The following is a 26,682-nucleotide window of genomic DNA, read 5'->3' as shown; positions in this document are numbered from 1 at the left end:
CTGGTAGTACTGGTGGGGACTAATTACAGACCTATAGTCCCCTCTGGTAGTACTGGGGGGACTAATTACAGACCTATAGTCCCCTCTGGTAGTACTGGTGGGGACTAATTACAGACCTATAGTCCCCTCTGGTAGTAACTGGTGGGGGACTAATTACAGACCTATAGTCCCCTCTGGTAGTACTGGTGGGGACTAATTACAAACCTATAGTCCCCTCTGGTAGTAACTGGTGGGGACTAATTACAGACCTATAGTCCCCTCTGGTAGTACTGGTGGGGACTAATTACAGACCTATAGTCCCCTCTGGTAGTACAGGTGGGGACTAATTACAGACCTATAGTCCCCTCTGGTAGTACTGGTGGGGACTAATTGCAGACCTATAGTCCCCTCTGGTAGTAACTGGTGGGGGACTAATTACAGACCTACAGTCCCCTCTGGTAGTACTGATGGGGGAATAATTACAAACCTATAGTCCCCTCTGGTAGTACTGGTAGGGACTAATTACAAACCTATATTCTCCTCTGGTAGTACTGGTGGGACTAATTACAAACCTATAGCCCTCTCTGGTAGTACTGGTGGGGACTAATTACAAACCTATATTCTCCTCTGGTAGTACTGGGGGGACTAATTACAGACCTATAGTCCCCTCTGGTAGTACTGGTGGGGACTAATTACAGACCTATAGTCCCCTCTGGTAGTACTGGTGGGGGGACTAATTACAGACCTATATAGCCCTCTCTGGTAGTACTGATGGGGGACTAATTACAGACCTATAGTCCCCTCTGGTAGTACTGGTGGGGACTAATTACAGACCTATAGTCCCCTCTGGTAGTAACTGGTGGGGACTAATTACAGACCTATAGCCCTCTCTGGTAGTACTGATGGGGGACTAATTACAGACCTATAGTCCCCTCTGGTAGTACTGGTGGGGGACTAGTTACATACCTATAGTCCCCTCTGGTAGCACTGGTGGGGACTAGTTACAGACCTATAGTCCCCTCTGGTAGTACAGGTGGGATACTAATTACAAACCTATAGCCCTCTCTGGTAGTAACTGGTGGGGACTAATTACAGACCTATAGCCCTCTCTGGTAGTACTGATGGGGGACTAATTACAGACCTATAGTCCCCTCTGGTAGTACTGTCGGGGACTAATTACAGACATATGGTCCCCTCTAGTAATACTGGTGGGATACTAATTACAAACCTAGTACTAGTACTCTAGTTTCTCTTGCAATGATATGTTGATGAGAGACAATGAATTACATAGCTCTGATTCAGTGATACAAACTGCCAGACTCAAACAGAAATAAAACACACTGCCATCAAAAACAAACCATTCAAATCTTAAACTTCCATATATACTTCTAGTGTTGAAAAGAATATGTTTACATCAAATATCTCTGTAACATGTAAGTATGCAGCATAATCAATACTTCAGTTCTACTTAAATCAAGGGAGATAACCTAAACTAATTGATTTTTTGTACACTAGGTGGCACCACCTTATTGCATCACTGTCCATGTTTTATATATAACAGAGCCACACGATAAATCCAGCAGCGCACCAATAGGACACCAGTGGTAATCACTTAGTGGAAACCTAGCAATAGATGGAGTCATGTAGGCAGTAAACCACTAATTAAAATTGCAGTTTTGTCAAGGGAGATAACCTGAACTATTTCATGCTAGGCCACCATAAAATTAGTTCTTTCTTAGTGTTTTTGATAATATCATAAATATCTATTCATTTTAACCTAAGTACATACATTGTATAATATTTTACTGAGTTGATAACTTAGGTAGTATGATTTACATAAATAATGATATAATGATGTGTTTTTCTGAAACTTGTGAAAAAGATTTTTTTTTAATTTTCTTTCAAATACATTTTTTCTATTTTGTTCTATTCTTGAAAACTGAAAAAAATACAACCCCTCCAATATAACATCCTTTATGTAAAAATTGAAGTGCTTTACATTATCAACAAGAGTTTCCCATTAAATGGAAGGATTTGTGCGTCATTACTGATTACAGTAATAGCTCAATAATACATGTACAATTACATTAATTCCAATAGGAAAGCATTGGCAAAATGTATACAAAATCTGCCATGCTGATAAATCTACAAGTGTATGTCATGCAAAGAAAATTTACAAGTAATGTATTTACAATGTCATTTCTCAGATAACAATTAATTTTTTGGTTGTCTAAATGAGTTTATGAATCAGATTTTAAGTATGAGGCTATAGTTTTATATTCAAGTATCACATAAGGTTTATTCCCAGGGTCACAGATAGATGATTTTAATCACCTCGTTGGTTATTGAATATCAGCCAACAAAGCTATATTTATATACTGAACAGCTTGAAAAGGCAATTTACTAATTAGAAATACTGACACATATTCCCATGCAAATTCATAATGTGTACAAGAAAATCAAACATTACAAAAACTAAAGATACTTTGGCATTTATATTGCTTATAATTGTCATATGAAAATTGCATTACAATATCAAGCAACTGTAACACATGAACTGTGAATTCAAATATAATGCCATATCTGTACATTTCTTTAAAAAAGAAAGAAAGAAAAAAATGCCCATGCATTGTAAACTGCACAGAATAACACCGGTCACATGCAGCCCAATCCTTTTCCAGCATTTTCAGGCTAACAAGATATTTTTGTAAAGAAAAAATCAGTATGTCCTCATAAACACTGATTGCAGAGGGGAAATATTTCTATTAGCCAGATCTATGATTTCATATTAAATATTAAAAATTTTGTTCTGCCCTGAATAAATAGATATGTGTCCAGACTCCACTCCTGTTTTATATTGGAACAAGCAGATTTGTGGAAATAAGGCTATTGATAATACCATAGCTAGATTTAATATGGTATGAAAACACAACTGTTAAGACAGACATAGCCAACAAAAAGGTTTCCTTAAATTTAATATAAAAAAAAAATATTAATAATGTCATGATATGCTACGTTATGTCTGCGCAAATATATTATCTGGTATTAACATAAAGCATACAAGATTTTGATTGCACTCAATCAATATAAGTACAGTACATTATTCAGGGTCATGTGACCATCCTCTGTGATGTAGAGACCAAAGGGTTGTTTATCATTCATCTCCAGATACAGAAAACCTCTGGTTATCTCCTACAGAGGGCGCCACTGTGCTATCTCGTCGACAAGTCTTGCATGCCTTCCGTCAGTGACTTTGAGGTGGTATTTCGTTTCCTGTATGCATTCTGAGCCTCTGTGGGAAGCAAGCACTTTCCGTCCCAGTGAGCCTTATGGAAGGAATGTGACTGAAATGTAAATATCGCAGTTATGTTAATTATTACATGGAGAAATCAGCTGTAAATCAAATGTGAAAACAATACTCTTAGTACAAAAATAAACAGGAACAGGTGAATTAGCAGTAAATCATATTTTGAAGATTAAAAAGGAAGAAAATGTTGAGTCAAAAGACAAGAATATGTTGCAGTTTGTGAAATATTTATGTCCCTGCTCCTGCGTTGATGGAAATCGGGCTATCAAAATGAAAAACGCTAGCCACAGAACAAAGCATGTCAAGTCTGGGGAAAAAACTAAAACAATAACCCAATTTTAGTATACAGCATACATCATGTTTCATCATTATATTGATGAGTGACTTACTAAACTGACAGACAATGGGTTACATTTAAAGCATCTGACCCACTTCCTGTGCTGGTGGCATGAAAACACTCTAGCTGCATGAACTTCAATCAAAACCATAATTATTGTTTCTTTCTTTTTGATAATTTATTTTTTATTTTTATTTTCATGTACAATTTACATTGTCGAATTATTGCCTAATTCTGTTATAATACTTTACCCTCGTAAATCAATAATATCATTTCATACATCATCACCATCACCATTATCATCAACATCACCACCATCACCAACATCATCTGTGGCGTTTATCTTTCAAATTGTTGATTTTTTCCCTTTATAATGTATTAATTCCCTCTAAATAAGGAAGGCCATGGTTATGAAGCCTTGGTATCCTTCCTCTAATCAACTATAATGAATCTATCATAAGACTTACAATCTTGACATCACGTTTCCAGACCTGGTTACATTCTCCTCCACAGATCGCACATGGGCGGGTCATGTGATGTCCATCACACTCGGGACAGTCCTCGCTATACTTGCCTTCATACCAGCATTGACCACATCTACAAATAAACAACACTGACCATCAGTGTAAGTACATTACTACACATACCGATACATTTAGAACTTTTATTTTTATTACAATTTAATTATTACTGTAGTGTCAATATATTGTCTGAACATTTTAATGACAGCCAAAATGGCAAAATGTCAAGAAAATGGGAAATTGGCAGTTGGCAGTAATCTGGAACCAAAGTATACCCCTGATAGTTGGGGTAGGAGTACTAGTAAACGTTTGATATTCAACAAACTAGTCTACTTACAAATGACAAGTATCAATTTTCTTTTGGTACTCCTCAGACTTCATCATTTCCTCTACTTCAGTCTTGGTAAAGTCTTTGCCTTTATCCTCAGACTGTGGCACCATGTAAAACACACTTGCTCGAGGACCATTCAAAAGCTCATCTGGCAAATACAGGTTAAGAATTATGTTACATTTCAATGATTATTAGATTTGATCAGTTAAACATTTTTGTTTTTCAGAACATTTTAAAGTCATAAAAAAGACTGAAATTTATTTCAAATTTTCTACTCTGTAACAACACAACTGGTATACTGTGGTCTGGTACATAAATTACCTCAACACTTTATTTCTAAAACACATGTGCTGATTTTACCAATATTTATTACATATTTATTTTAAATATTAAATTTTGAAAACATTTTAATTGTGAAATTTTTGGATATAAATTCAATATTTTACTGTTATAACTGTAACAGGAGGAGAAAATGTAGAAGCAAGACCAGGGTTCGAACCCGGGACCCTCCAAATTCTAGACTGACACTCTACCAAAGAGCTACCTGGTCGCCTATGATCGACCCAGTCCAGTTCCGTTATATAATAATAATATAACCTCAAATTCTCTAACACACATTCCCTACTGCAACTGATAGAACATATACCTTCTCCTTCTGTAGCCAAGTTAATATCCATTGGGACATTTTCTTCCTCAGCCTCATCACCGTCATCAAATCCCTCATCCCCATCGTTACTTTGCCAATCACCATCCATATTGAACTTGGCTAGAAAATTAAAAGATCTGGGATGAAACTATTAAGGCAGGCAGTGTGCTTGTGATCTGCTTTTGAAAATGAATATTTTTCAAACTCTTAAATGAAATCAAAAACAGTCAGATAGATGGATAGGTTTAACAGGTTCTTGATTATTATCATATTGATTTAGGGCCCAACCACAGGGGCATGTCTAGTTTTATATTACAAAAAAATTGTCAGAAATACCTATATATATTGACATATATATAGGTATTTCTGACAATTTTTTTGTAATATAAAACTAGACATGCCCCTGTGGCCCAACAGACTATAATTATTACAACTGTATTAGCCGTTACAGTTTAACAGATCATGATCAAAGTCTTAAGAGTTACACCCTACCGTTATCGCATCTATTGGGTACGTATTTGAAATAGAAAACGTATTTCTAGCAATGATGAAACATCAATTTAGGGCTACATTTAGCCCGTTTCAGCAATTTTTAATATTGAAATTTAAAATGACATTTAGTACCAATATTGTCATTCAATTAGTAGATAGACACTTGCTATATTTTTTGCTGTCCCTTAAAACAATAAAGGGTTATTTTGGAACATTTAAACGTGCATTTTGTGCATAAAGGTCTTAATCTTAGTCGTACGCGTGAATAAAATGATATAAAACAGTGATAATATAAAAATGTTACCAATCAAGCCCGTTCTCTGTCAAAAATTGTTTACTTCCGGTAGTTATTTTTTGTTTACGACGAAACAATAAACAAAATATTCATTAATAAAAGACTTTCTGATGTACTTGTTATTTCTTAAACATGTTTTGAACAGAAATAAAAAGTATTTGCATAGAATTGAAATAAAGGGAATAATAAGGCTTGTGCAGGTAAGATTTTGCGACATACAAACGTTTCACTTACGGCATTGGAAAGAAAATGGCGCTTGTTATGAAAGAGGAATTCTGCAAAGATGTTGATTATGTGATTATTAAGGCAATTTGTGCATTTTGGGGGTTTATGTTATATCAGATTTGCTAAGATTTAATCATATATTTATATACTTAATATTTACATATACATCTCTGTTCAAATGTGATCAAATCAACTTGTAAGTCCTTGACCGAAATATATCAGTACTCATGGCCCCAAATCTGATGTGATTGAGCATGATATGATGTCCGCAGCTTTTTGGTGTCAGTGTTTGAGTCTCTTGTCCGGACCCTGACTGATATCAGTGTTTGAGTCCCCTGTCCGGATCCCTTACTGATGTCAATGTTTGAGGGTTCTGTCCGGATCCCTGACTGATGTCAGTGTTTGAGGGTCCTGTCCGGATCCCTGACTGATGTCAGTGTTGTAAAATTTTAATGTAAAATGGCTAATTGTTTTCCCGTTTGCCTGGGCCTGTGAGGGGTGTGTCCCTGTGGGTCCAATGATTGGTCAGTGAAGTAAGCTGGTACTCACGGCCTCCGTCCAATCCCCGATTTACCCAGGGTCCCCTAGGTCCCGGTTTAGGTTTGAATCACAGAAGTTTTATTCATTCGAGATACTTTGGCTTGCGTGTCAACTTTGTTTTTTGTCACGTCAAGTCGGAAGTTCGGAGCCTAAGTCGGGCACATACGACCGAACTTTCATTACGATGGTATCAATCACGAGCATATTCGAGTAACAGAAGATCAGGAGAATCAATTCTTCGACACGAAACCTGATTAAGCTGTATAATTACGAACTCTCGATTTATTTCCCATTGTGTTGGGAACTCCGAGCTACGAGTCCAACGATCCGATTTGTGTTGGGAACATCGATTTACGCACTTGTTAATATGGCCGGTGAATGGTGAATGAACTTGATTGGGTCATGCAGAGAAATCGTAGAACCAAATCCCGAATTGATTATCGATCCTTACACGAAGGGAATTGGAACAGTAGTGTGTCCGATATATCTGAAACGAACCCTCAAGAACTGTCTATAAACATTGCAAATCAAGAGGACCTATTTTTCGCTTCGTGTGCAGGAATGGCTGAAGGGGGTAAATCTGTCACGCCCCGGGCTTATCGCAGTCTAGAGAACGTTTGCATCGAGTCTCCTTTGGTTAGTGATGTGGACAAGCGCCTTGAGGAGGCAGACCGGGAGATCGCGCTGTTAGAGAATAAACTGGAGTCGGCCAGATTGAACAGTGCATTAAAGGACAGAAGGAAGAAGCGGGATGATCTTCAGAGGCAGTTAGATGACATCCAGCAGGATCAGCCTCAATCAGCAGCGACTGGCCTTGGTTCAGGTATGCCTAACGACATAGACTTGATTAAACTGAGAAAAATGGACCAGCTGGTCAGCAGATCGAGCAAGAAGATGTCCAGGGTGTTGCCGGAATTTTCCGGTAGTGATACTGACTCCGACACTCTATCAGTCGCCTCATCGGCTTCCTACAATAGCTTTAAACGAGCACGTAAGGGTGAAAAACTCAGATCTGGTTTGAAAGCTAAAGCTGGAGACGTCGTGAAATTCCCTCAAGCTTATCCCCACCACTTTCTTCAATACGAATATGTAAGTAAGAATCCCCAGTTTCAAGATCTCACCTTTAAATTATTTGTGGCGGGAGAGCTTGAGATAATTTCCAAGACGAGCTCTGCTTCAGAGAAGGAAGGAAGGACAGTATTCCTTCAGAAAATTGTGTATTATAGCAATATTTATGAATGGAAAGCCTTGCTTGCATGGTATGCGGCATGGCTTCGCAAGATAGAGTTGGGTGAGAGATCATGGTCAGATGATCCCTCAAGTATTGAAGTCCCAATTTTGGCGAAACATGTGTTGATGCAAAAAAATGAGAAACCCAGAAATAGTGGTCCGATTCAGTCGGACTCTGGGAGAGTTTGGTTTTGTGTAATGTTTCAGAAAAATCGTTGTAGCGAAAGAGGGGATCATGATGGCGACATACGGGGTGTCAAAAGGCATTTGCTACATATCTGTGCCACATGTTGGAAAAAAGATGGGGTAAAAAGACAACATCCTGAATCAGCAGAGACATGTCCAAATGCCTTGTGACTAACCGTCCCGTCTGTAGGTATTGAGATAGATCCAGACACCTCAATTATAGAACCCGAGTATGTGCCTTTTGAATTTGGAGGTAATTTGTTTGTATCGGGTGGCCAAGATATTGATTATAGACATATACCTATAGACGCTGTAGATGATATAGTTTCTGAGGTACCCGAAGAAACTGTTAGAAATTTACAGGTTCAATCCTGCTTTAATTTTAATACCCAAAGGACCCCTGTTAAGTCAAATTTTAACATCAGATATATGAAAGACAGGTTAGAGTTGTACTCGGATCTAGAGGTTTTAAAATTTTTAGAGTTTGGTTTTCCCATAGGGTTAGACAACCACCTCTTAATTCATCGCCAGGAGGCTACTTCAGAGGTAAGTTCTTCTATCAAGTACAGAAATCACAAAGGAGCTACAGACTTTCCTCAGGAAATAAGTGAGTATTTACGTATTGAGTTGGCAAATGAGTCGGTGTTAGGTCCATTTGAGGAAAATCCGTTTTCCTTACCCATGGTGATTTCCCCCTTAAACTCAGTTCCAAAGAGGGATTCTGAGGAAAGACGCATAATTTTGGATTTGAGCTTTCCGGACTCTAAGTCAGTAAATAGTTGTATCCCCAAGACTTCATATTTAGGGGACCCCATCTCATTGTCATACCCCAGGGTAGATGACCTGGTAGAGATTATCAAGGAGAAAGGGAGGGGTTGTTGTCTTTTCAAGAGAGACCTTAGGAAGGCTTACAGACAAATTCCCATCGACCCGGGAGATATTCGTTTTTTAGGTTTCTCTTGGGAAGGTAAGATGTATTTTGATCGGGTCTTATCTATGGGTTTGCGTTCGGCAGCGTACATTTGTCAAAGAGTCACAAGTCTGATTTCGTTCTTAATGCTGCAGGACGGTTTTCTGGTCCTCAATTATCTAGATGATTTTGCAGGGGCTGAGTGCCCGGACATGGCAGATTTGGCTTTCTGGAGACTTGGTTCCCTTCTCTCTGATTGTGGCTTTATCGAATCGGAGAAGAAGGCAGAGCCTCCTGCCACTCGTATGGTTTTTTTGGGTGTCTTGTTTGACACAGTCAGGATGGTCTTAGAGGTCCCTGATTTTAGGTTGCAGGAAATAGGAATCTTAACCTGCGAATGGTTGAAAAAGGAAAGGGCTTCCTTAAAGGAGATTCAATCCCTGCTGGGAAAATTACAGTTTGTCGCTGCCTGTGTTCGTCCAGGTCGACTTTTTGTTAGCCGTATATTGAACTGGCTCCGGTCGATTGGTCAGGACAGTCATCGTTCCTGGAGTATTTCAGAAGAGGTGAGAAAGGACATATTGTGGTGGCACATTTTTCTGGCACAGTATAACGGTGTGTCCATTATGTTTCTGGAACAATGGTCCACTCCAGACACTGAGTTTGCCTCAGATGCTTGTCTCACAGGCGGGGGAGGCTACTTCATGGGTAGATACTTTCATACAGAGTTCCCAGACACCATCCTTCAACTGTCCCCATGTATAAACATCCTAGAGTTGTTAACAGTTATGGTGAGTATAAAACTCTGGGCCAGTGCCTTTAAAGGTAAGAGAATTGTCATACTATGTGACAACGAAGCCACAGTATCGGTCCTCAACTCAGGTAGGTCCAGAATTCAATTTATGCAGAGCTGTCTCAGAGAGATATGTTACTTTGCTGCTAGTTTTGAATTTGAGATCAGGGCGCAACACATCTCTGGAATTCAAAATCGACTACCAGACCATTTATCCAGGTGGCATTTAGATGTTATACACCAGCAGGAGTTCATCCGTTTGACCAAGGAAGTTGACCTGGTAGAGGAGGTAGTACCCTCTAGCATGTTCTCCTTCTCCCACTCTTGGTAGATTATCTATACATAGTAGTTGAGACAGGGTATATATATAGTGATGTATCCCTCTCTTGGTGGTTTACCTTTTTCTTCAGTTTTGTACATATGTTGACACTATATACATAGCAGTGTATCTTTTCCTAGTTTATAAGGTAAATTTTAGCGATATCAGGCTTTATGACTCCTGTTTCATCCTTCCAGACACTGCCTGGTCACAGCTTAGGAAAGATCTCAAGGTGTCCGCTAGAGCAGCCTTCGCTGAGGGTACTTATAGAAATTTCCGTACACAATGGAAAGCTTATTTTCTGTTTTGCGAAGCGTTCCGGAAACAGCCGTTGCCGGTAAGCACGGAGATTATATGCCTTTACGCTCAGTTTTTAAGTCGGACTTTCATCAGTGTCGATTCTATTCGCAACTATATAGCGGGAGTCAAAACTCTTCACATGTTGCTAAACTTAAAGTATGACATTAGACAATATGAACTGAACTTAGTTTTGAAAGGTTTGTCGAGGTTGAACCCACATTGTCCCTCTCAAGCGAAACCTATCACCCCTCAGATTCTCGGTAAGATACATCAGCGACTAGATCATGATGATCCAGAGGACACCACTCTGTGGTGTATGTTTTTATTCAGTTTCTATCTCATGCTGCGGAAGTCTAATTTAATGCCTAATAGTAGTCACAAATTTGACCCTAGTAAACATCTTTTACGACAGGATATTTTAGTAGAGGATGGGGTCCTCTTGGTTGTCGTAAAGTGGTCTAAGACCAATCAATTCGGACATCGGATCGTGCGTTCCCCTCTGGTGGCCATTCCTGGGTCCCCACTTTGTCCTTTACATGCCTTCGTTCGCATGACTGATCTAAACCCTGCACGTCCCAGGGCCCCAGCCTTCCTTAAGACTACAGGAAAGAAAATTGTCCCCTTCTGTTACCCACAATTTCAGCAGAGGCTACGGGAACTTATTCATAGTGTAGGCCTAGATGCTGCCTCGTTCTCTTCGCATAGTTTTCGCAGGGGAGGGGCCACTTGGGCCTTTTCTTTGGGGATTCCAGGGGAGTTAATTCAGGTGCAGGGGGATTGGGCCAGCGACGCCTACAAAACGTATATCAGTTTTTCCTTAGAGGATAGGCTTCAGGTTTGCAGAAACATGAGAGATGCAATTTTAGCATTGCATCATTAACCAAGTTATCAGCCTCCCGCAGTTTTTTCGGGCTTGGTGGCCGGAGGCTTGGCGGCCCCTCAAACTGCTTGTATTTGTGTTTAATATGTTTGCTTATTAACATGCTTATTCATAAGTATTATTAATTTGCTTAATTTGAGCTTTGTTTGATTTGAGCTATGTTTAATTTGAGCTATGTTTAATTTGAGCTATGTTTAATTTGAGTTTTGTTTAATTGAGCTTTGTTTAAATTGATCTTCATTTATTTGAGTTTGATCATGTAGATGCTTAAAGCTGTGTGTTCGATAACAAGCTTGCATGTAGTGCTAGAGGTGTATTTCCTTTTGGGGTTGCCTTGCTTATGCCATTTGCATACCAGAGACATTTAAGTAAAGTGGAGCATGGCACCCTAACTGGCTGACGCCTTCTAATGTGTTATACAATAAATTGTTACGGGCATACAGTTGTTATGTTGTAAATATCGTTGACCAGGCAGGGGAGAGAATTGTAAAATTTTAATGTAAAATGGCTAATTGTTTTCCCGTTTGCCTGGGCCTGTGAGGGGTGTGTCCCTGTGGGTCCAATGATTGGTCAGTGAAGTAAGCTGGTACTCACGGCCTCCGTCCAATCCCCGATTTACCCAGGGTCCCCTAGGTCCCGGTTTAGGTTTGAATCACAGAAGTTTTATTCATTCGAGATACTTTGGCTTGCGTGTCAACTTTGTTTTCCCTCCCTCCCTCCCTGGTCATAGATAGGACCCCATGCGGCCCCTCAAACTGCTTGTATTTGTGTTTAATATGTTTGCTTATTAACATGCTTATTCATAAGTATTATTAATTTGCTTAATTTGAGCTTTGTTTGATTTGAGCTATGTTTAATTTGAGCTATGTTTAATTTGAGCTATGTTTAATTTGAGTTTTGTTTAATTGAGCTTTGTTTAAATTGATCTTCATTTATTTGAGTTTGATCATGTAGATGCTTAAAGCTGTGTGTTCGATAACAAGCTTGCATGTAGTGCTAGAGGTGTATTTCCTTTTGGGGTTGCCTTGCTTATGCCATTTGCATACCAGAGACATTTAAGTAAAGTGGAGCATGGCACCCTAACTGGCTGACGCCTTCTAATGTGTTATACAATAAATTGTTACGGGCATACAGTTGTTATGTTGTAAATATCGTTGACCAGGCAGGGGAGAGAATTTGAGGGCACTGTCCGGATCCCTTACTGATGTCAGTGTTTGAGTCCCCTGTCCGGATCCCTTACTGATGTCAATGTTTGAGGGTCCTGTCCGGATCCCTTACTGATGTCAGTGTTTGAGGGTCCTGTCCGGATCCCTGACTGATGTCAGTGTTTGAGGGCACTGTCCGGATCCCTGACTAATGTCAGTGTTTGAGGGTCCTGTCCTCAGACTTATGTCAGTTTTTGAGGGACTAGCCCGAGTTTCCTCAGACATGGTGTCAGGGCCGGAGCATAGGTTCCTGATGCATAAGATAGGAAAAATACAATGTAATGCATCTCTATATACAAATGTACATGCATTACATAGAATTTTTCCAATCTTATGCGTCAGGAACCTATGCTCCGGCCCTGACACCATGTCTGATGTAGGGCCAGAGCGCACTACTATATGAAAATGTGGAATTCTCCGACACCGTCTGGTGTCGCTAAGATTTTGGTACAAACACAATAAAATCTGGCATGACATAACACCTACCTTACATATATGGATAAATCAGATATTTATACTGTTGTCTGTATTTGGGGGTCCTCTCCTCATACTGATGTCAGGATTTGAGGGTCCGGTCCTTAGACTGATGACAGTTTTTGAGGGTCCGGTCCTTATAGACTGATGACAGTTTTTGAGGGTCCTCTCCTCATACTGATGTCAGTTTTTGAGGGTCAGGTCCTTAGACTGATGTCAGTTTTTGAGGGTCCGGTCCATAGACTGACCCATGTCTGTCCTACTCCGTCCCGATGCAATGTAACTATAATTAATCTCAGGAACTGCTGATGCAATCCTCACCAAACTGTGTTTTAGGATGTCAGCTGTCAGCGGGGGCATTTATGTCTTACAAATATTTTCTAGATGATACACCTAACTGTCTTAACTGATTTTCCTTCAGGATGCCATTTTGTGATGACCTTGGCCTGATCTTCAAGAAGCCTTGAAGCTGTACATGATACAGAGAATAAACCATGGAGAGGAGTTTTGAGGAGGTGTATAGAGAATTAGGCCAGGTCCACAGCAGGGAAATCAAGGGTTTGTATACATGTTACAATGATTCTATTGTTCCAAGGGGTGTACATATCTCCTGTTTGGTTAAAGTTACTAGTTGCTACATTTTTGGGGAGTCAGGTGCCAAAGTAGGCAGCAGGTTCTCACTCACCAAAATGTTCAGTTTGATTCCCTGAGCAAATTAATTATGTAAAGGAATCATGTTTTTATTGTGTGGACTAATCACATGACTGACCACCTCAGCTTTCTCTGGGTTCCTTCCAAATCAAGATACGTCATGCTAGATCATTGATCGGTTAATGTAAGCTGATGGAACTTGATCCACAATTGTTGTAAAATCTTTCAATTTACAATCAAACCTCATTATCTTGAACTCTGATAACTCGCAGTCTATGCTTTACTCCATTTGAAAATCCATTTGTGACAGTAAACATTCTATAAAAAATATACTTGATTATCTCAAACACTTGGGACATCTCAAAGTTGTTTTCGTGACCCCAGCGTGTTTGAGATAACAGGGTTGACTGTAGTTAAAAAGGAAAATCTCCAAAAGAAATAATATTGGATATATAATATTATAAACTCTTGTAATTATATATTTTAAAGTTCTGTTAAATATGACTGACTGAGGATTCACCAATTACCCTTGGACATTGCTCCATAATGGGTATCATGGTAAAGAGTTGGTGTATATATATAAAGTAGTGAATCGTTTCCAGTTTGAAGTGTGATTTGAAGTTGAAATGGACTGTTCATGTCCCTGTGTTAATATTATAATGTGACATGGATGGTCAAAGAACCAGAATCGTAGTTCCCACAAAGTATTATGTATGTCAACAAAATATTATTGACACGATTTAACTGATGTAAACCGTGTTTACTGCAATTATTTAAAATGAAATATGAATGTTTGGTGTTCTAGACTATTTTAGAGTATAAATATAAACAACCTCGTCAGTATATGCAATTTTGTTGGCGTAGGATTATGTAGTTCTGTCTCGATCCTGCCTTGAAAACGAAAGTAAAAAAATCAGTTTGATCGTTGTGCAAATTTACATGCATTCACAGAGAAACTATCCACATGTCTTAGACTCATATGTTCATCATGAGTTCATATGCAGGAACATTTCATATAAGCCTAAAACCAACCCTATTTACGTAGTCAAATGCACCCAAGTATTCCGCGAGATAACTTCAGCTGTCACGTGACTCATCACTAGTCGGCCAAAATGGCGGTTATGTCTAATATAACTAAACCAACGACCGTTCGCAGTTTCATATTCATTTGTATGTCGCTAGAATACGCAAGAAATATCACCAGGAATTGAAGGCAAGTTGTAACCAACTACATTGCCGTTTTTCGTGAGGATTTTATTAAATAAGGTTATCATTTGTTTATTTGAAAAGAATCTAATGATTATGATCCGTGACTGATGTACTGGCATCGATGTCAAAACTAGATATGTCTCGTCGGACAACGCAACCGCAATTTTCTATCGGAGTTAAGATATGTTACTAGGGGTCATAAAATAGATGTTTGCTAGGCCTAATTAACATCTTATAGTATAAATAAAATTTAAAAACTTAGGCTGTGTACATCTTGGATTTTATCTTTGGTTGTACAACATGTTCTGTTAATAGATTAATAGACCGATTTGTCGTTCAGTTGATTTTTTTCAAAGTTTACAAGCAGCTTTACTGATTCAGGAGTATATCAATAATCTTCCACAAGCATTAAAGAAATAGGGAAAGAACGATACTCAGCTGTTGGAAAGTTGTCAGCAGATAAATATGTTATACATGTTTTCTTGAATATATATAGAATAGGAATAACCAGATTAAAACATTTCATCTGATACAAATATAACTGTCTGACTATAAAATCCAATTTTAAATTTCTTATCATATGACCTCAGAGCCTGACGTTTCTCAGGGCCTTTGGCCCTTTGATTGTAATGAAACCGGTCAGGTGTTATACTAAGTGGACAACATGGTTCCCTTCACAACACAGGTAGTACGTCAGTGTCTTTTTCCCAGTCATTCTGTCTTTTAAGTGCTGTTTATATTCTGGGATCTAGAGAATATCTATATTGGTATACGGATTATATAGCTCGAAGGTTCATGAAATGAAAAAAAAAAAAATTGATAAATGATAAAAATAGATTAAACCCCAAAACAAAAAGAAGGCCAGCAATTAAATTATTGAACCAGGTTTCCAAACTTCGTCATGTTTAAACTGTTCCTTTATTAAGGCTTGATTGTATAGCAACCCAGAACATACCAGAAAGCAGGTGATAGAAGTATAGGATGGAAACCTAGTTTGATGTGTTGCTACTTCGTGTTTTGTTTTCCATTTGATTTTGACCAGTTACAGATATCCACACATGTAAAGATCCTGGAATTTGATGTCAAACAGATTTTAAAAAAATAATCAAGTGTTTGAAAAATTCTTTATTTTGAATGTTGTCTTTCAAATTTCGTAAAACCTCTGAATTCTGACATCACAGGCCTGACATCACAGGCCTATTCTAAAGATAAAGAAAACATCACTTGATGTAACTATTTGTAATGATAGGTTTGCTATTTTATTATATTTTGTGTATTTGGAAACAGCAACTATTGCAGTTAATTTCTGTGATGCATATTTCTTTCATTTCTTTAAATTTGTTTTCAGAATTGAAAGATAAAACTGATTCGTGGAAGGAAAGATTTGAAAAGTTGAAGGCCCAGAAGCAGAAGTAAGTAGGAAAGGTATTCTGTAATATGTGTTTTTGGGTGGTCGGAAGTGGAGAGGATGTTGCCTTTCCCGTTGACAGCAGGGTTTTGATAACCTGATCAGATGTGAAAAGGTGTTACGTCATCTGTCCAACTTTATGGTTTTCTAAGATTATGCCATATTTAGACACTCATACACTTCCATCCAGGCCAATTTCTGTAGAATAAATAGAGGATATCTAACAGTGTCTTCAGTAATACCAAATATATTTCACGAGTGGGGCTAATATTTTGATATTTTTCACGAGTGCGCAGCACGAGTGAAAAATATCAAAATATTAGCCACACGAGTGAAATATATTTGGTATTACTGAAGACACTGTTAGATATTCTGTTTATTACATTTTTCATCAACGAAAAACCTACCCCGTATGCTAACTAGGCCTACAGCGATAATTTGTAAACAAAAAAAGTAGTTCCCCCCTGTCCAGGTGCTGACATATATGTCGGGCTTTCTGATTGGTCAATTATTTTTGTATTTTCTAATCATTAATTTTTGGTCAAATCAGCAAAAGTGATATTTTTCACTAGTGAAAAATATGATGAAAAATATCACTTTTATAGAATGAATAATTTTTGATATTTCACTGGTAAAAATGTAATAATAAAAAATATTTCTTACAAATGTCTTTCAAGGAAATATGATTTGTAGATAAATTAGTCTATTTCAAAGCTTTCCCTGTCACACACCTTCTTCATGGAGTTTTCTTTTAACTTTTCTCACATCGTTGCTATTTCTTACTCCAACATTATAAATTGCTGAGTGAATATGTTTTTACGGAAAAGTAGTAAGAAATAGCAAGACATGGTCCTCTGTTGAATCTGCCATGTTTGTTTTGCACAAGTGATAAAATTAAGTTGATATTAAAATTTGAGGTGTCACACCATAATTATCGAAAATATATTGTAATAAGGGGAAAGTAAGGATAAAATATATTGTAATAAGGGGAAGTAAGGATAAAATATATTGTAATAAGGGAAAGTAAGGATAAAATATATGGTAATAAGGGGAAAGTAAGGATAAAATATATTGTAATAAGGGGAAAGTAAGGATAAAATATATGGTAATAAGGGAAAGTAAGGATAAAATATATGGTAATAAGGGGAAAGTAAGGATAAAATATATTGTAATAAGGGGAAAGTAAGGATAAAATATATTGTAATAAGGGGAAAGTAAGGATAAAATATATTGTAATAAGGGGAAAGTAAGGATAAAATATATTGTAATAAGGGGAAGTAAGGATGAAATCTATTGTAATAAGGGGAAGTAAGGATAAAATATATTGTTATAAGGGGAAGTAAGGATAAAATATATTGTAATAAGGGGAAGTAAGGATAAAATATATTGTAATAAGGGAAAGTAAGGATAAAATATATTGTAATAAGGGGAAGTAAGGATAAAATATATTGTAATAAGGGGAAAGTAAGGATAAAATATATTGTAATAAGGGGAAAGTAAGGATAAAATATATTGTAATAAGGGGAAAGTAAGGATAAAATATATGGTAATAAGGGGAAAGTAAGGATAAAATATATTGTAATAAGGGGAAGTAAGGATAAAATATATTGTAATAAGGGGACAGTAAGGATAAAATATATTGTAATAAGGGGAAGTAAGGATGAAATATATTGTAATAAGGGGAAAGTAAGGATAAAATATATTGTAATAAGGGGAAGTAAGGATAAAATATATTGTAATAAGGGGAAAGTAAGGATAAAATATATTGTAATAAGGGGAAAGTAAGGATAAAATATATTGTAATAAGGGGAAAGTAAGGATAAAATATATTGTAATAAGGGGAAGGATAAAATATATTGTAATAAGGGGAAGTAAGGATAAAATATATTGTAATAAGGGGAAGTGAGGATGAAATATATTGTAATAAGGGGAAAGTAAGGATAAAATATATTGTAATAAGGGGAAGTAAGGATGAAATATATGGTAATAAGGGGAAAGTAAGGATAAATATATTGTAATAAGGGGAAAGTAAGGATAAATATATCACAGAATTTAGAAAAAAATGTTTGTTTTGGTTTATTGCCCATTGAACAGCCAGGGTGTCATTTTGAGGTAGTTGTTGGTCACTCCCTCACTGAACAACATACATGATCCCCATCGCATACTGTCAAGAGTAATTAGGGGAAAGTATCTTGCCCAAAGACCGGGCTCACGTCAGCACAGACCAATAACTTTGATTTATCATTACAGCTACAGTTGCTGGAGATATGAGGAAATGGCTATGAATTAGTCAAACAGGAAGTTAATAGTATATTTTGTTTAAATTCAATATTGGAGGAAATGTTAGATTACATCAGATTATAACATATTGAAATCAGGTGCTTCTCCCCATTCTTAACAGAGTTATTGCCCTTCCGTCAATTTTGTTATTAATGTTTGGCACTTAGTCCGATATATGGATTGTACACAGTAATCTGGCCACTTAATACATTGTATGTTGTAATTTTTATCAAGATTTGAAAATTTTCATTCATGTGAAACAAAAATTATTTTTGAGGAAATTATGATAATAAGATGTGTCTAATTTGTGTGATCATTTTCCACCAAAAAGATAGCAAAAATTAAAATGCCTTAAAAATCATTTCAGTACATTATAATTATACAGACATGATTGATAAAGTCTGTATGCTACTATCATTTTAGTACATTATAATTATACAGACATTACTGATATAGACTATACTACTATCATTTTAGTACATTATAATTATACAGACATTATTGATATAGTCTATACTACATGTACTATCATGTTAGTACATTATAATCATACAGACATTACTGATATAGACTATACTACTATCATTTTAGTTCATTATAATTATACAGACATTATTGATATAGACTATACTACTATCATTTTAGTACATTATAATTATACAGACATTATTGATATAGACTATACAACTATCATGTTGTAGGTGTCAGGAAGAGTACCATACACAGAGAGATGAGAACCGAGGTCTGTGTAAGGAGGTGGCTAATCTACTTGATACCATCAGCAAGCTCCACTCCAGGTTAGGATACGGTATAGAACACAACATTTAAACAACTTCCTCTTTCTACGACTAGCCAAATATGACCCAAAGTCTGTAGGTTATAATAATACTTGAAGGACTTTTACTGGGGGCTTTTCAGGGTTAATTATCAGGCCCTTTCCCAATTGAATTGATTTTATCTTTATGCCAAATTCCCTACATTTGCTGTTTACTCCCGAAAGTTTCCTTTGCAAATATCAATTTTTCTTTCTAAAATAAGTAAAAAGGCATCATTCAAACTGTTGAAAAAAGATCCCTGTATTTTGACTTGTAATTTCTTGGGTGAAACTAGACAATATTTGCAAAAATAAATGACTTTGATCTGTTGGTTACTTGGTTTGGATAGGAATATAATTGGTGAGAGTAAAAAATACAGTACATTTGTAGCTTCATTTATTTCTTTATTCTGTTCTTGAAAATAGATAACACAACATTCTCTGGTTTTTAATCCAGGGAAGTAAGTGTGAAGTGTAGCATGTGTGAAACCTTACAAAAATCTCTCGACACCTTCAGGCAGTCATACAGTGACAGTCTGGCAGAAAAGGACAGGATTATCTCCATACTAGGTAAGGACATTAAATAACTCAAAAAGTAGGTCACCACAGGTCAACTAACTCAGAAAGTAGGTCACCACAGGTCACCTAACTCAGAAAAGTAGGTCACCACAGATCACATAACTCAGAAAGTAGGTCACCACAGATCAACTAACTCAGAAAGTAGGTCACCACAGATCACATAACTCAGAAAGTGAGTCACCACAGATCACATAACTCAGAAAGTAGGTCACCACAGATCATATAACTCAGAAAGTAGGTCACCACAGGTCAACTAACTCAGAAAGTAGGTCACCACAGGTCAACTAACTCAGAAAGTAGGTCACCTAACTCCAAAAGTAGGTCACCACAGGTCACATAACTCTTTAAGTAGATTTATGAAATTGACATATGATAGTATATTTTAAGCTCGGTAGAAAATCCATCTTCCTGTTCTTTTCAGAGAAACATCACCAATGTTTTCATTATCAATTATAGTCATTTCGGAATTGTTTTATGTGATATTTTTGTGTGTTTCTTTCAGATGCAAGATTGACTGAAATTTCAGGTGGAGAATCAATACTGCCAACAATCAAGCTAAGGTATGACATGTACATCAGTCACAATGTATAACACCCACGACTACAGAACAGGTATCCATGCTATCAATGTGGTTTTCTGCATGAAACATACAACTGTCCCTGCTTATGTTGGCAAGTTTTGTTTTGTTTTCTTTGTATAGATTTTCATAGTTTTTCTGCATTTTGGAAAGTTTTTGGCTTCAGTCTGTTTTCAGTAACAGTATAAAATACCACTATACACATATATGTAGGCTTACACTAGGGGCTATTGAAGTCTGTTTTCAGTAACAGTATAAAATACCACTATACACATATATGTAGGCTTACACTAGGGGCTATTGAAGTCTGTTTTCAGTAACAGTATAAAATACCACTATACACATATATGTAGGCTTACACTAGGGGCTATTGAAGTAAAATATTTATCAAACAAGAGGACTCCAGAAATAAAGGAAAGCTAGACATGGTGGAGAAAAAAATCAAAGTATTTTGACATCCCGTCTAAAACTTGTTTGATCATCAGATCAGATTAAGGAGACAGAGTATTATAACTTTGATACTTGTTTCTGAGTCCCATTCAAATTATGATTGTGTATTGTATATGTATGAATTGATTGAATAAAGTTTATATTAACATCAGATTAAAAGTTAACACATGAAACTAAAGTAGAATGTTGAAAGGAAAAGATCACTGATGTCAAACAAACTATTTTTAATTTTGCTTAATGAATTCCATATAAGATAAGCACTGATTTAAGATAAGGTATTGGAGTAAGAGGATAACTCGCGAAAGTCTGTAAACCGTATCGGGCAATCTATCTACTCTTTTCTATAGAGATGTGTTTTTGTTTATTTTAATGAATAAAGACACTAAAATTAATTATGTATAATTATAATATAATGTTTGATATCAATTTAACTATGTGATCTTGTTATCTATATAACTATGTGATCTTGTTATCTAAATAACTGTGATCTTGTTATCTATATAACTGTGATCTTGTTATCTATATAACCATATGATCTTGTTATCTATATAACTATATGATCTTGTTATCTATATAACTATGTGATCTTGTTATCTATATAACTGTGATCTTGTTATCTATATAACTATGTGATCTTGTTATCTATATAACTGTGATCTTGTTATCTATATAACTATGTGATCTTGTTATCTATATAACTGTGATCTTGTTATCTATATAACTGTGTGATCTTGTTATCTATATAACTATATGATCTTGTTATCTATATAACTATATGATCTTGTTATCTATATAACTATATGATCTTGTTATCTATATAACTATATGATCTTGTTATCTATATAACTATATGATCTTGTTATCTATATAACTATGTGATCTTGTTATCTATATAACTATATGATCTTGTTATCTATATAACTATGTGATCTTGTTATCTATATAACTATGTGATCTTGTTATCTATATAACTATGATCTTGTTATCTATATAACTGTGATCTTGTTATCTATATAACTATATGATCTTGTTATCTATATAACTATGTGATCTTGTTATCTATATAACTAGTGATTCTTGTTATCTATATACTATATGATCTTGTTATCTATATACTATGTGATCTTGTTATCTATATAACTATATGATCTTGTTATCTATATAACTATGTGATCTTGGTTATCTATATAACTATGATGATCTTGTTATCTATATAACTGTGATCTTGTTATCTATATAACTATGTGATCTTGTTATCTATATAACTATATGATCTTGTTATCTATATAACTAGTGATCTTGTTATCTATATAACTAGTGATCTTGTTATCTATATAACTGTGATCTTGTTATCTATATAACTATATGATCTTGTTATCTATATAACTGTGATCTTGTTATCTATATAACTATGTGATCTTGTTATCTATATAACTATGTGATCTTGTTATCTATATAACTGTGATCTTGTTATCTATATAACTATGTGATCTTGTTATCTATATAACTATATGATCTTGTTATCTATATAACTATGTGATCTTGTTATCTATATAACTATATGATCTTGTTATCTATATAACTATATGATCTTGTTATCTATATAACTATATGATCTTGTTATCTATATAACTATATGATCTTGTTATCTATATAACTATATGATCTTGTTATCTATATAACTGTGATCTTGTTATCTATATAACTATATGATCTTGTTATCTATATAACTATGTGATCTTGTTATCTATATAACTATATGATCTTGTTATCTATATAACTATATGATCTTGTTATCTATATAACTATATGATCTTGTTATCTATATAACTATATGATCTTGTTGTCTATATAACTGTGATCTTGTTATCTATATAACTGTGATCTTGTTTTATCTATATAACTATATGATCTTGTTATCTATATAACTGTGATCTTGTTATCTATATAACTATATGATCTTGTTATCTATATAACTGTGATCTTGTTATCTATATAACTGTGTGATCTTGTTATCTATATAACTATATGATCTTGTTATCTATATAACTGTGATCTTGTTATCTATATAACTATATGATCTTGTTATCTATATAACTGTGATCTTGTTTTATCTATATAACTATATGATCTTGTTATCTATATAACTGTGATCTTGTTTTATCTATATAACTATATGATCTTGTTATCTATATAACTGTGATCTTGTTTTATCTATATAACTGTGATCTTGTTATCTATATAACTATATGATCTTGTTATCTATATAACTGTGATCTTGTTATCTATATAACTATGTGATCTTGTTATCTATATAACTATATGATCTTGTTATCTATATAACTATATGATCTTGTTATCTATATAACTATATGATCTTGTTATCTATATAACTATATGATCTTGTTATCTATATAACTATATGATCGTATTATCTATAGGTATTCCACCCCACGTAAACAAGATGGAGGGAAGACAGAATCAGGTCCAGTCCATCCACCATCCAACAGGAAACAGAGTCCAGATTCCACTATCCGGACAACCCCTAGAAAGGATGAGGACTTACTTCCTGGAAACTCCAACACATCAGGACAGGGACAGACCAAGGGGACAAAACTCTGTTTATCCCGGGGACAGAAACGACACAGGTACACCGAGGTAAAATCTTATATATAAATGCAAAAGTAATACTTTATAAAACAAATGACTTATTGACTCAAAGTTTTAGGATATATAGTGGGTACTATGGTAAAATACATCATTATTGTGATACATATCATTTTTAATGAAAATGAAATTAAGGTCTTAAGATTTTTGACTTGTGAAACTTTTGAACATAGAATTAGAAATAGACTTGTTAACAATAAAACTATTCTGTATTTGTTTATACCAGAAATATTGTCGTTAGAAAAAATTAAGAGAAAAGATGGTGTTATTGAGGTCTTAATTCCCTTTCCATAGGAACATTGTATTTTGATCAAACTTTACATGAAAATAAAGTATCAGAATAATTTGAATTTCATTAAAGATCAAAACGTCAGCTTCCATTGTTATAACATATTTTATATAGATATTTGCCAAAAATGATATAAATGTACATGGAGTGGGGCATTCATGTAGAATTTTCATTTTCATTGCTTTCAATCCTTTCTGGTTTACAGTCAATTTCTCCAGACAAGAAACGACAAAAACATACAAAGAAAAGAAACGTTCCTCCAGAAAAAAACAAAAAGCAAATTCTTGTTCCAGAAACATGTGACCTCTACAACCAATCAAATGTGAGTTCTGGAAGTGAAAGGATTTCATTGGACGATAGTTTACAAAGCCCTGTTGTGTACAGAAACAAGGGTCATAGACAGCAGAGTGAAATGGATGACGTTTGTGCCAGAGATATTCAGATAATTCCAGAAACTGTTCACTTTTACGATGCATACCCATCATCAGAGGAGGAAGAAGTAGATGAAGTTTGTACTCAGTCGACGATAAAACGTGCTCCAAGCCAGAACTACAGTCTGCGGAGTATTTTGTGTAGTCCTCCGTCATCAGACGGTGAAGATTGTGTCACCGATATGACGAATGTTGTTAATCATCGAACTATGCAACTCAGTGGACAGAGTGTTGTTACGGAGGACGAGACACAATGTGATAAAAATGTAAAAAAGACGGAGCCTGCTGGTATATGTCTTAATGTTAGAACGAATAATGGGGCTCAAGTTTCCGGTAGATGTTTAAATCAAAATAGCGGTTTAACCTCCAAAATATCACAAAGGGAACAAGTCAATGCTGGTGATATACAGGACATCTGTGATAGATTTCAGAAACATGATGATCCGTCTAAGCAAAATGATACATTGAGTGTTAAACCATTTAAAAAAGAAAGCTCACAGCAGACTCGAGGGAAGCATGGAACTTGTACTTCATTTGATGAGGAAAGAAAAACTATAAGAACCTCACAGACCACGAATCAGCAGACACATTCACAAACATTCCATGGATCCTTGTCGACTTTGTCTCCTGTCACCAAGATTGGAGGTGATGGCAGGATTGAGATTGGTTCCCCCTCGCTTCTCCAGGTGTCAAGGACGGAGGTAGAGCCAAAATCTCCTTCGTTACTGAAGGGGTCAAGTCTGGTGGACGATGATATTACAATTCTTGACAGTCCAGAGTCAAGTTTGCATGAAAAAAATTACAAGAAAGTAGACCAAATATCCAACAAATCTCAAGATAAGTCATCTGGCAGGAGTTTCAAGAAGAATCTTCACGAAGTAGATAAGGATGAATCTCCCTGTGTTTTAAGATCTGAGACTAAAATAAACGTAAGAGGATCAAACATGTCGGACAGTACCTCACAAAACAGTAAATCCCCTAAAAAGAGAACTCTCAAGTTAAGTAGAGGGAGTAAAGTTGAACTTGTCAACAGCAATGACGATGCGTTATCATCACGGCAACTACGCCAGACAACTCTGAGTCAAGTTTTCAACAACAGCCCTCCAAAGAGAAAAAAGAAAAAAACTGACTCACAGGAGGAGGAGGATCTACAGAAAGCCATACAACTGTCCCTGAGAGATGCAGAGCTTCAGAGTAGGCATAAAAACAGTGGAGATGTCATTGAGGAATCTGTGGAGGAAAATGTAAAGGAAAATACTCCACCATTCAAAAAGCCTGTGATTCCTACCAAAAAACCCAGAAACCGTCATCCGTCAAATGAGAGTCCTTTGAAAAGTGCAAAGTCAACTGGCAAGGACTCATCAGTGATTAGGGGTCAAAAGTCTCCTAGAAAGGGATCAACCATACAACGGGGTCAAAGGTTATCTGGTAACAGGCCATCTATACAATATGTTCAAAGGTCACCTGGTAAAGAGCTATCCATTCTACAAGGTCAAAAGTCAAATGCTGTTGACCTGGATGAAACCATGGCACCTGATTCAGTAAGACTGGAGAAACCGCCCAGATGTAACAGGACTTCGTCATCAGATGATAGTGAGTACACTTTGAGTAGAAATGGAAGTATGGATCCAAATGTACACTTGTCAGTACTGTGTGATGAGGAGTCAGAACTTATCTTGGAAAGTCATGAAATCCCATCAAGAAAAAAGTTGTCATTCCATAAACAGGGGGATGTGGGAATACAGGATAGGTGTTGTATTGAGTTTGACAGCGACGAGGTCCATGCTCCCTCATTAGATGATAGTGTGGCCACGTTAAAGGATTTTCACATTGATGATTTGGCACAGGGTGACAATGGACCAGAACGTCTCACCTCAACATGTATTGACGAGGATTCACAGGGTGACAATGGACCAGAACGTCTCACCTCAACATGTATTGACGAGGATTCACAGGGTATTCCCTGTAGTTCACGTAGTGTTAAGTTTGGGTCAAGGAAAAAACGTGTCATTGTGACAACTGGCTACAACTCGGAAGGTGAGCATTCATCTATGTCTTGTTTCTGTATTTGGTAATCATGCTGTCTGGAAAAAGGATGCTCAGAAAATGATGACATTTACTTTGGTCCAAACTACAAGCTATAGCACTGTTGGATATCAATGATGGTTCACTGTCAACTTATGCGTAATACTGTCAGTTATCACTGTCAACTTATTAAATATATAAATGATACTGGCATTTATCACTTTCAAATCACACTGTCAAATTTATGTGTAGATGTACAATGTATATCTATATATAGCTATCCCTAAACTATTGCTGTCATCTGTAAGTGGTTCTTCTTTTTCTTTTTCTCT

General features: G+C 36.1%; 3 protein-coding genes across 3 annotated transcripts in view; 2 read left to right on the top strand and 1 right to left on the bottom strand.

Annotated features, from left to right (window-relative positions):
• Window positions 1-1,345: 1,345 nt before the first annotated feature.
• LOC117316579 lies at window positions 1,346-5,966 on the bottom strand. Its single transcript, XM_033871240.1, has 5 exons — window positions 5,918-5,966; window positions 5,122-5,241; window positions 4,482-4,623; window positions 4,091-4,220; window positions 1,346-3,323 (listed from the first exon to the last, which is right to left on the bottom strand). Exons 2-5 carry the CDS (start codon window positions 5,228-5,230, stop codon window positions 3,192-3,194), a joined length of 513 nt encoding a protein of 170 aa, XP_033727131.1. The 5' UTR covers window positions 5,231-5,241; window positions 5,918-5,966; the 3' UTR covers window positions 1,346-3,191.
• Window positions 5,967-6,151: 185 nt separating this feature from the next.
• Window positions 6,152-26,682, top strand: part of LOC117316981 — a 35,002-nt gene continuing 14,471 nt past the window's right edge. The window contains exons 1-8 of the mRNA XM_033871760.1: window positions 6,152-6,202; window positions 13,392-13,528; window positions 16,179-16,242; window positions 19,220-19,315; window positions 19,790-19,902; window positions 20,414-20,471; window positions 23,380-23,596; window positions 24,100-26,362. Coding sequence (XP_033727651.1) covers window positions 13,465-13,528; window positions 16,179-16,242; window positions 19,220-19,315; window positions 19,790-19,902; window positions 20,414-20,471; window positions 23,380-23,596; window positions 24,100-26,362 — 2,875 coding nt within the window. The 5' untranslated portion in view covers window positions 6,152-6,202; window positions 13,392-13,464. The remainder of the gene's footprint in view (window positions 6,203-13,391; window positions 13,529-16,178; window positions 16,243-19,219; window positions 19,316-19,789; window positions 19,903-20,413; window positions 20,472-23,379; window positions 23,597-24,099; window positions 26,363-26,682) is intronic.
• On the top strand, window positions 6,579-13,437 carry LOC117316982. The gene is made up of 3 exons (XM_033871761.1): window positions 6,579-7,496; window positions 10,309-11,212; window positions 13,392-13,437. Exons 1-3 carry the CDS (start codon window positions 7,052-7,054, stop codon window positions 13,435-13,437), a joined length of 1,395 nt encoding a protein of 464 aa, XP_033727652.1. The 5' UTR covers window positions 6,579-7,051.

The sequence above is a fragment of the Pecten maximus genome, chromosome 18 (assembly GCF_902652985.1).
Source record: "Pecten maximus chromosome 18, xPecMax1.1, whole genome shotgun sequence".
Lineage (NCBI taxonomy): Eukaryota > Metazoa > Mollusca > Bivalvia > Pectinida > Pectinidae > Pecten > Pecten maximus.
The sequence above is the reverse complement of the archived record's forward strand: the minus strand, read 5'-3'. Positions and strand labels throughout refer to the sequence as shown.

Coding starts and splice junctions, on each gene's coding strand:
- LOC117316579 (XM_033871240.1), bottom strand. CDS start 5,230: ATGGATGGTGATTGGCAAAGTAACGATGGGGATGAGGGATTTGATGAC. Junction 4,624..5,121: donor CTTGGCTACAGAAGGAGAAG/GTATATGTTCTA, acceptor TGTATTTGCCAG/ATGAGCTTTTGAATGGTCCT. Junction 4,221..4,481: donor AAAATTGATACTTGTCATTT/GTAAGTAGACTA, acceptor GTTTATTTGTAG/ATGTGGTCAATGCTGGTATG.
- LOC117316982 (XM_033871761.1), top strand. CDS start 7,052: ATGGTGAATGAACTTGATTGGGTCATGCAGAGAAATCGTAGAACCAAA. Junction 7,497..10,308: donor AGCGACTGGCCTTGGTTCAG/GTATGCCTAACG, acceptor TCATCCTTCCAG/ACACTGCCTGGTCACAGCTT. Junction 11,213..13,391: donor GCCAGCGACGCCTACAAAAC/GTATATCAGTTT, acceptor ATTTTCCTTCAG/GATGCCATTTTGTGATGACC.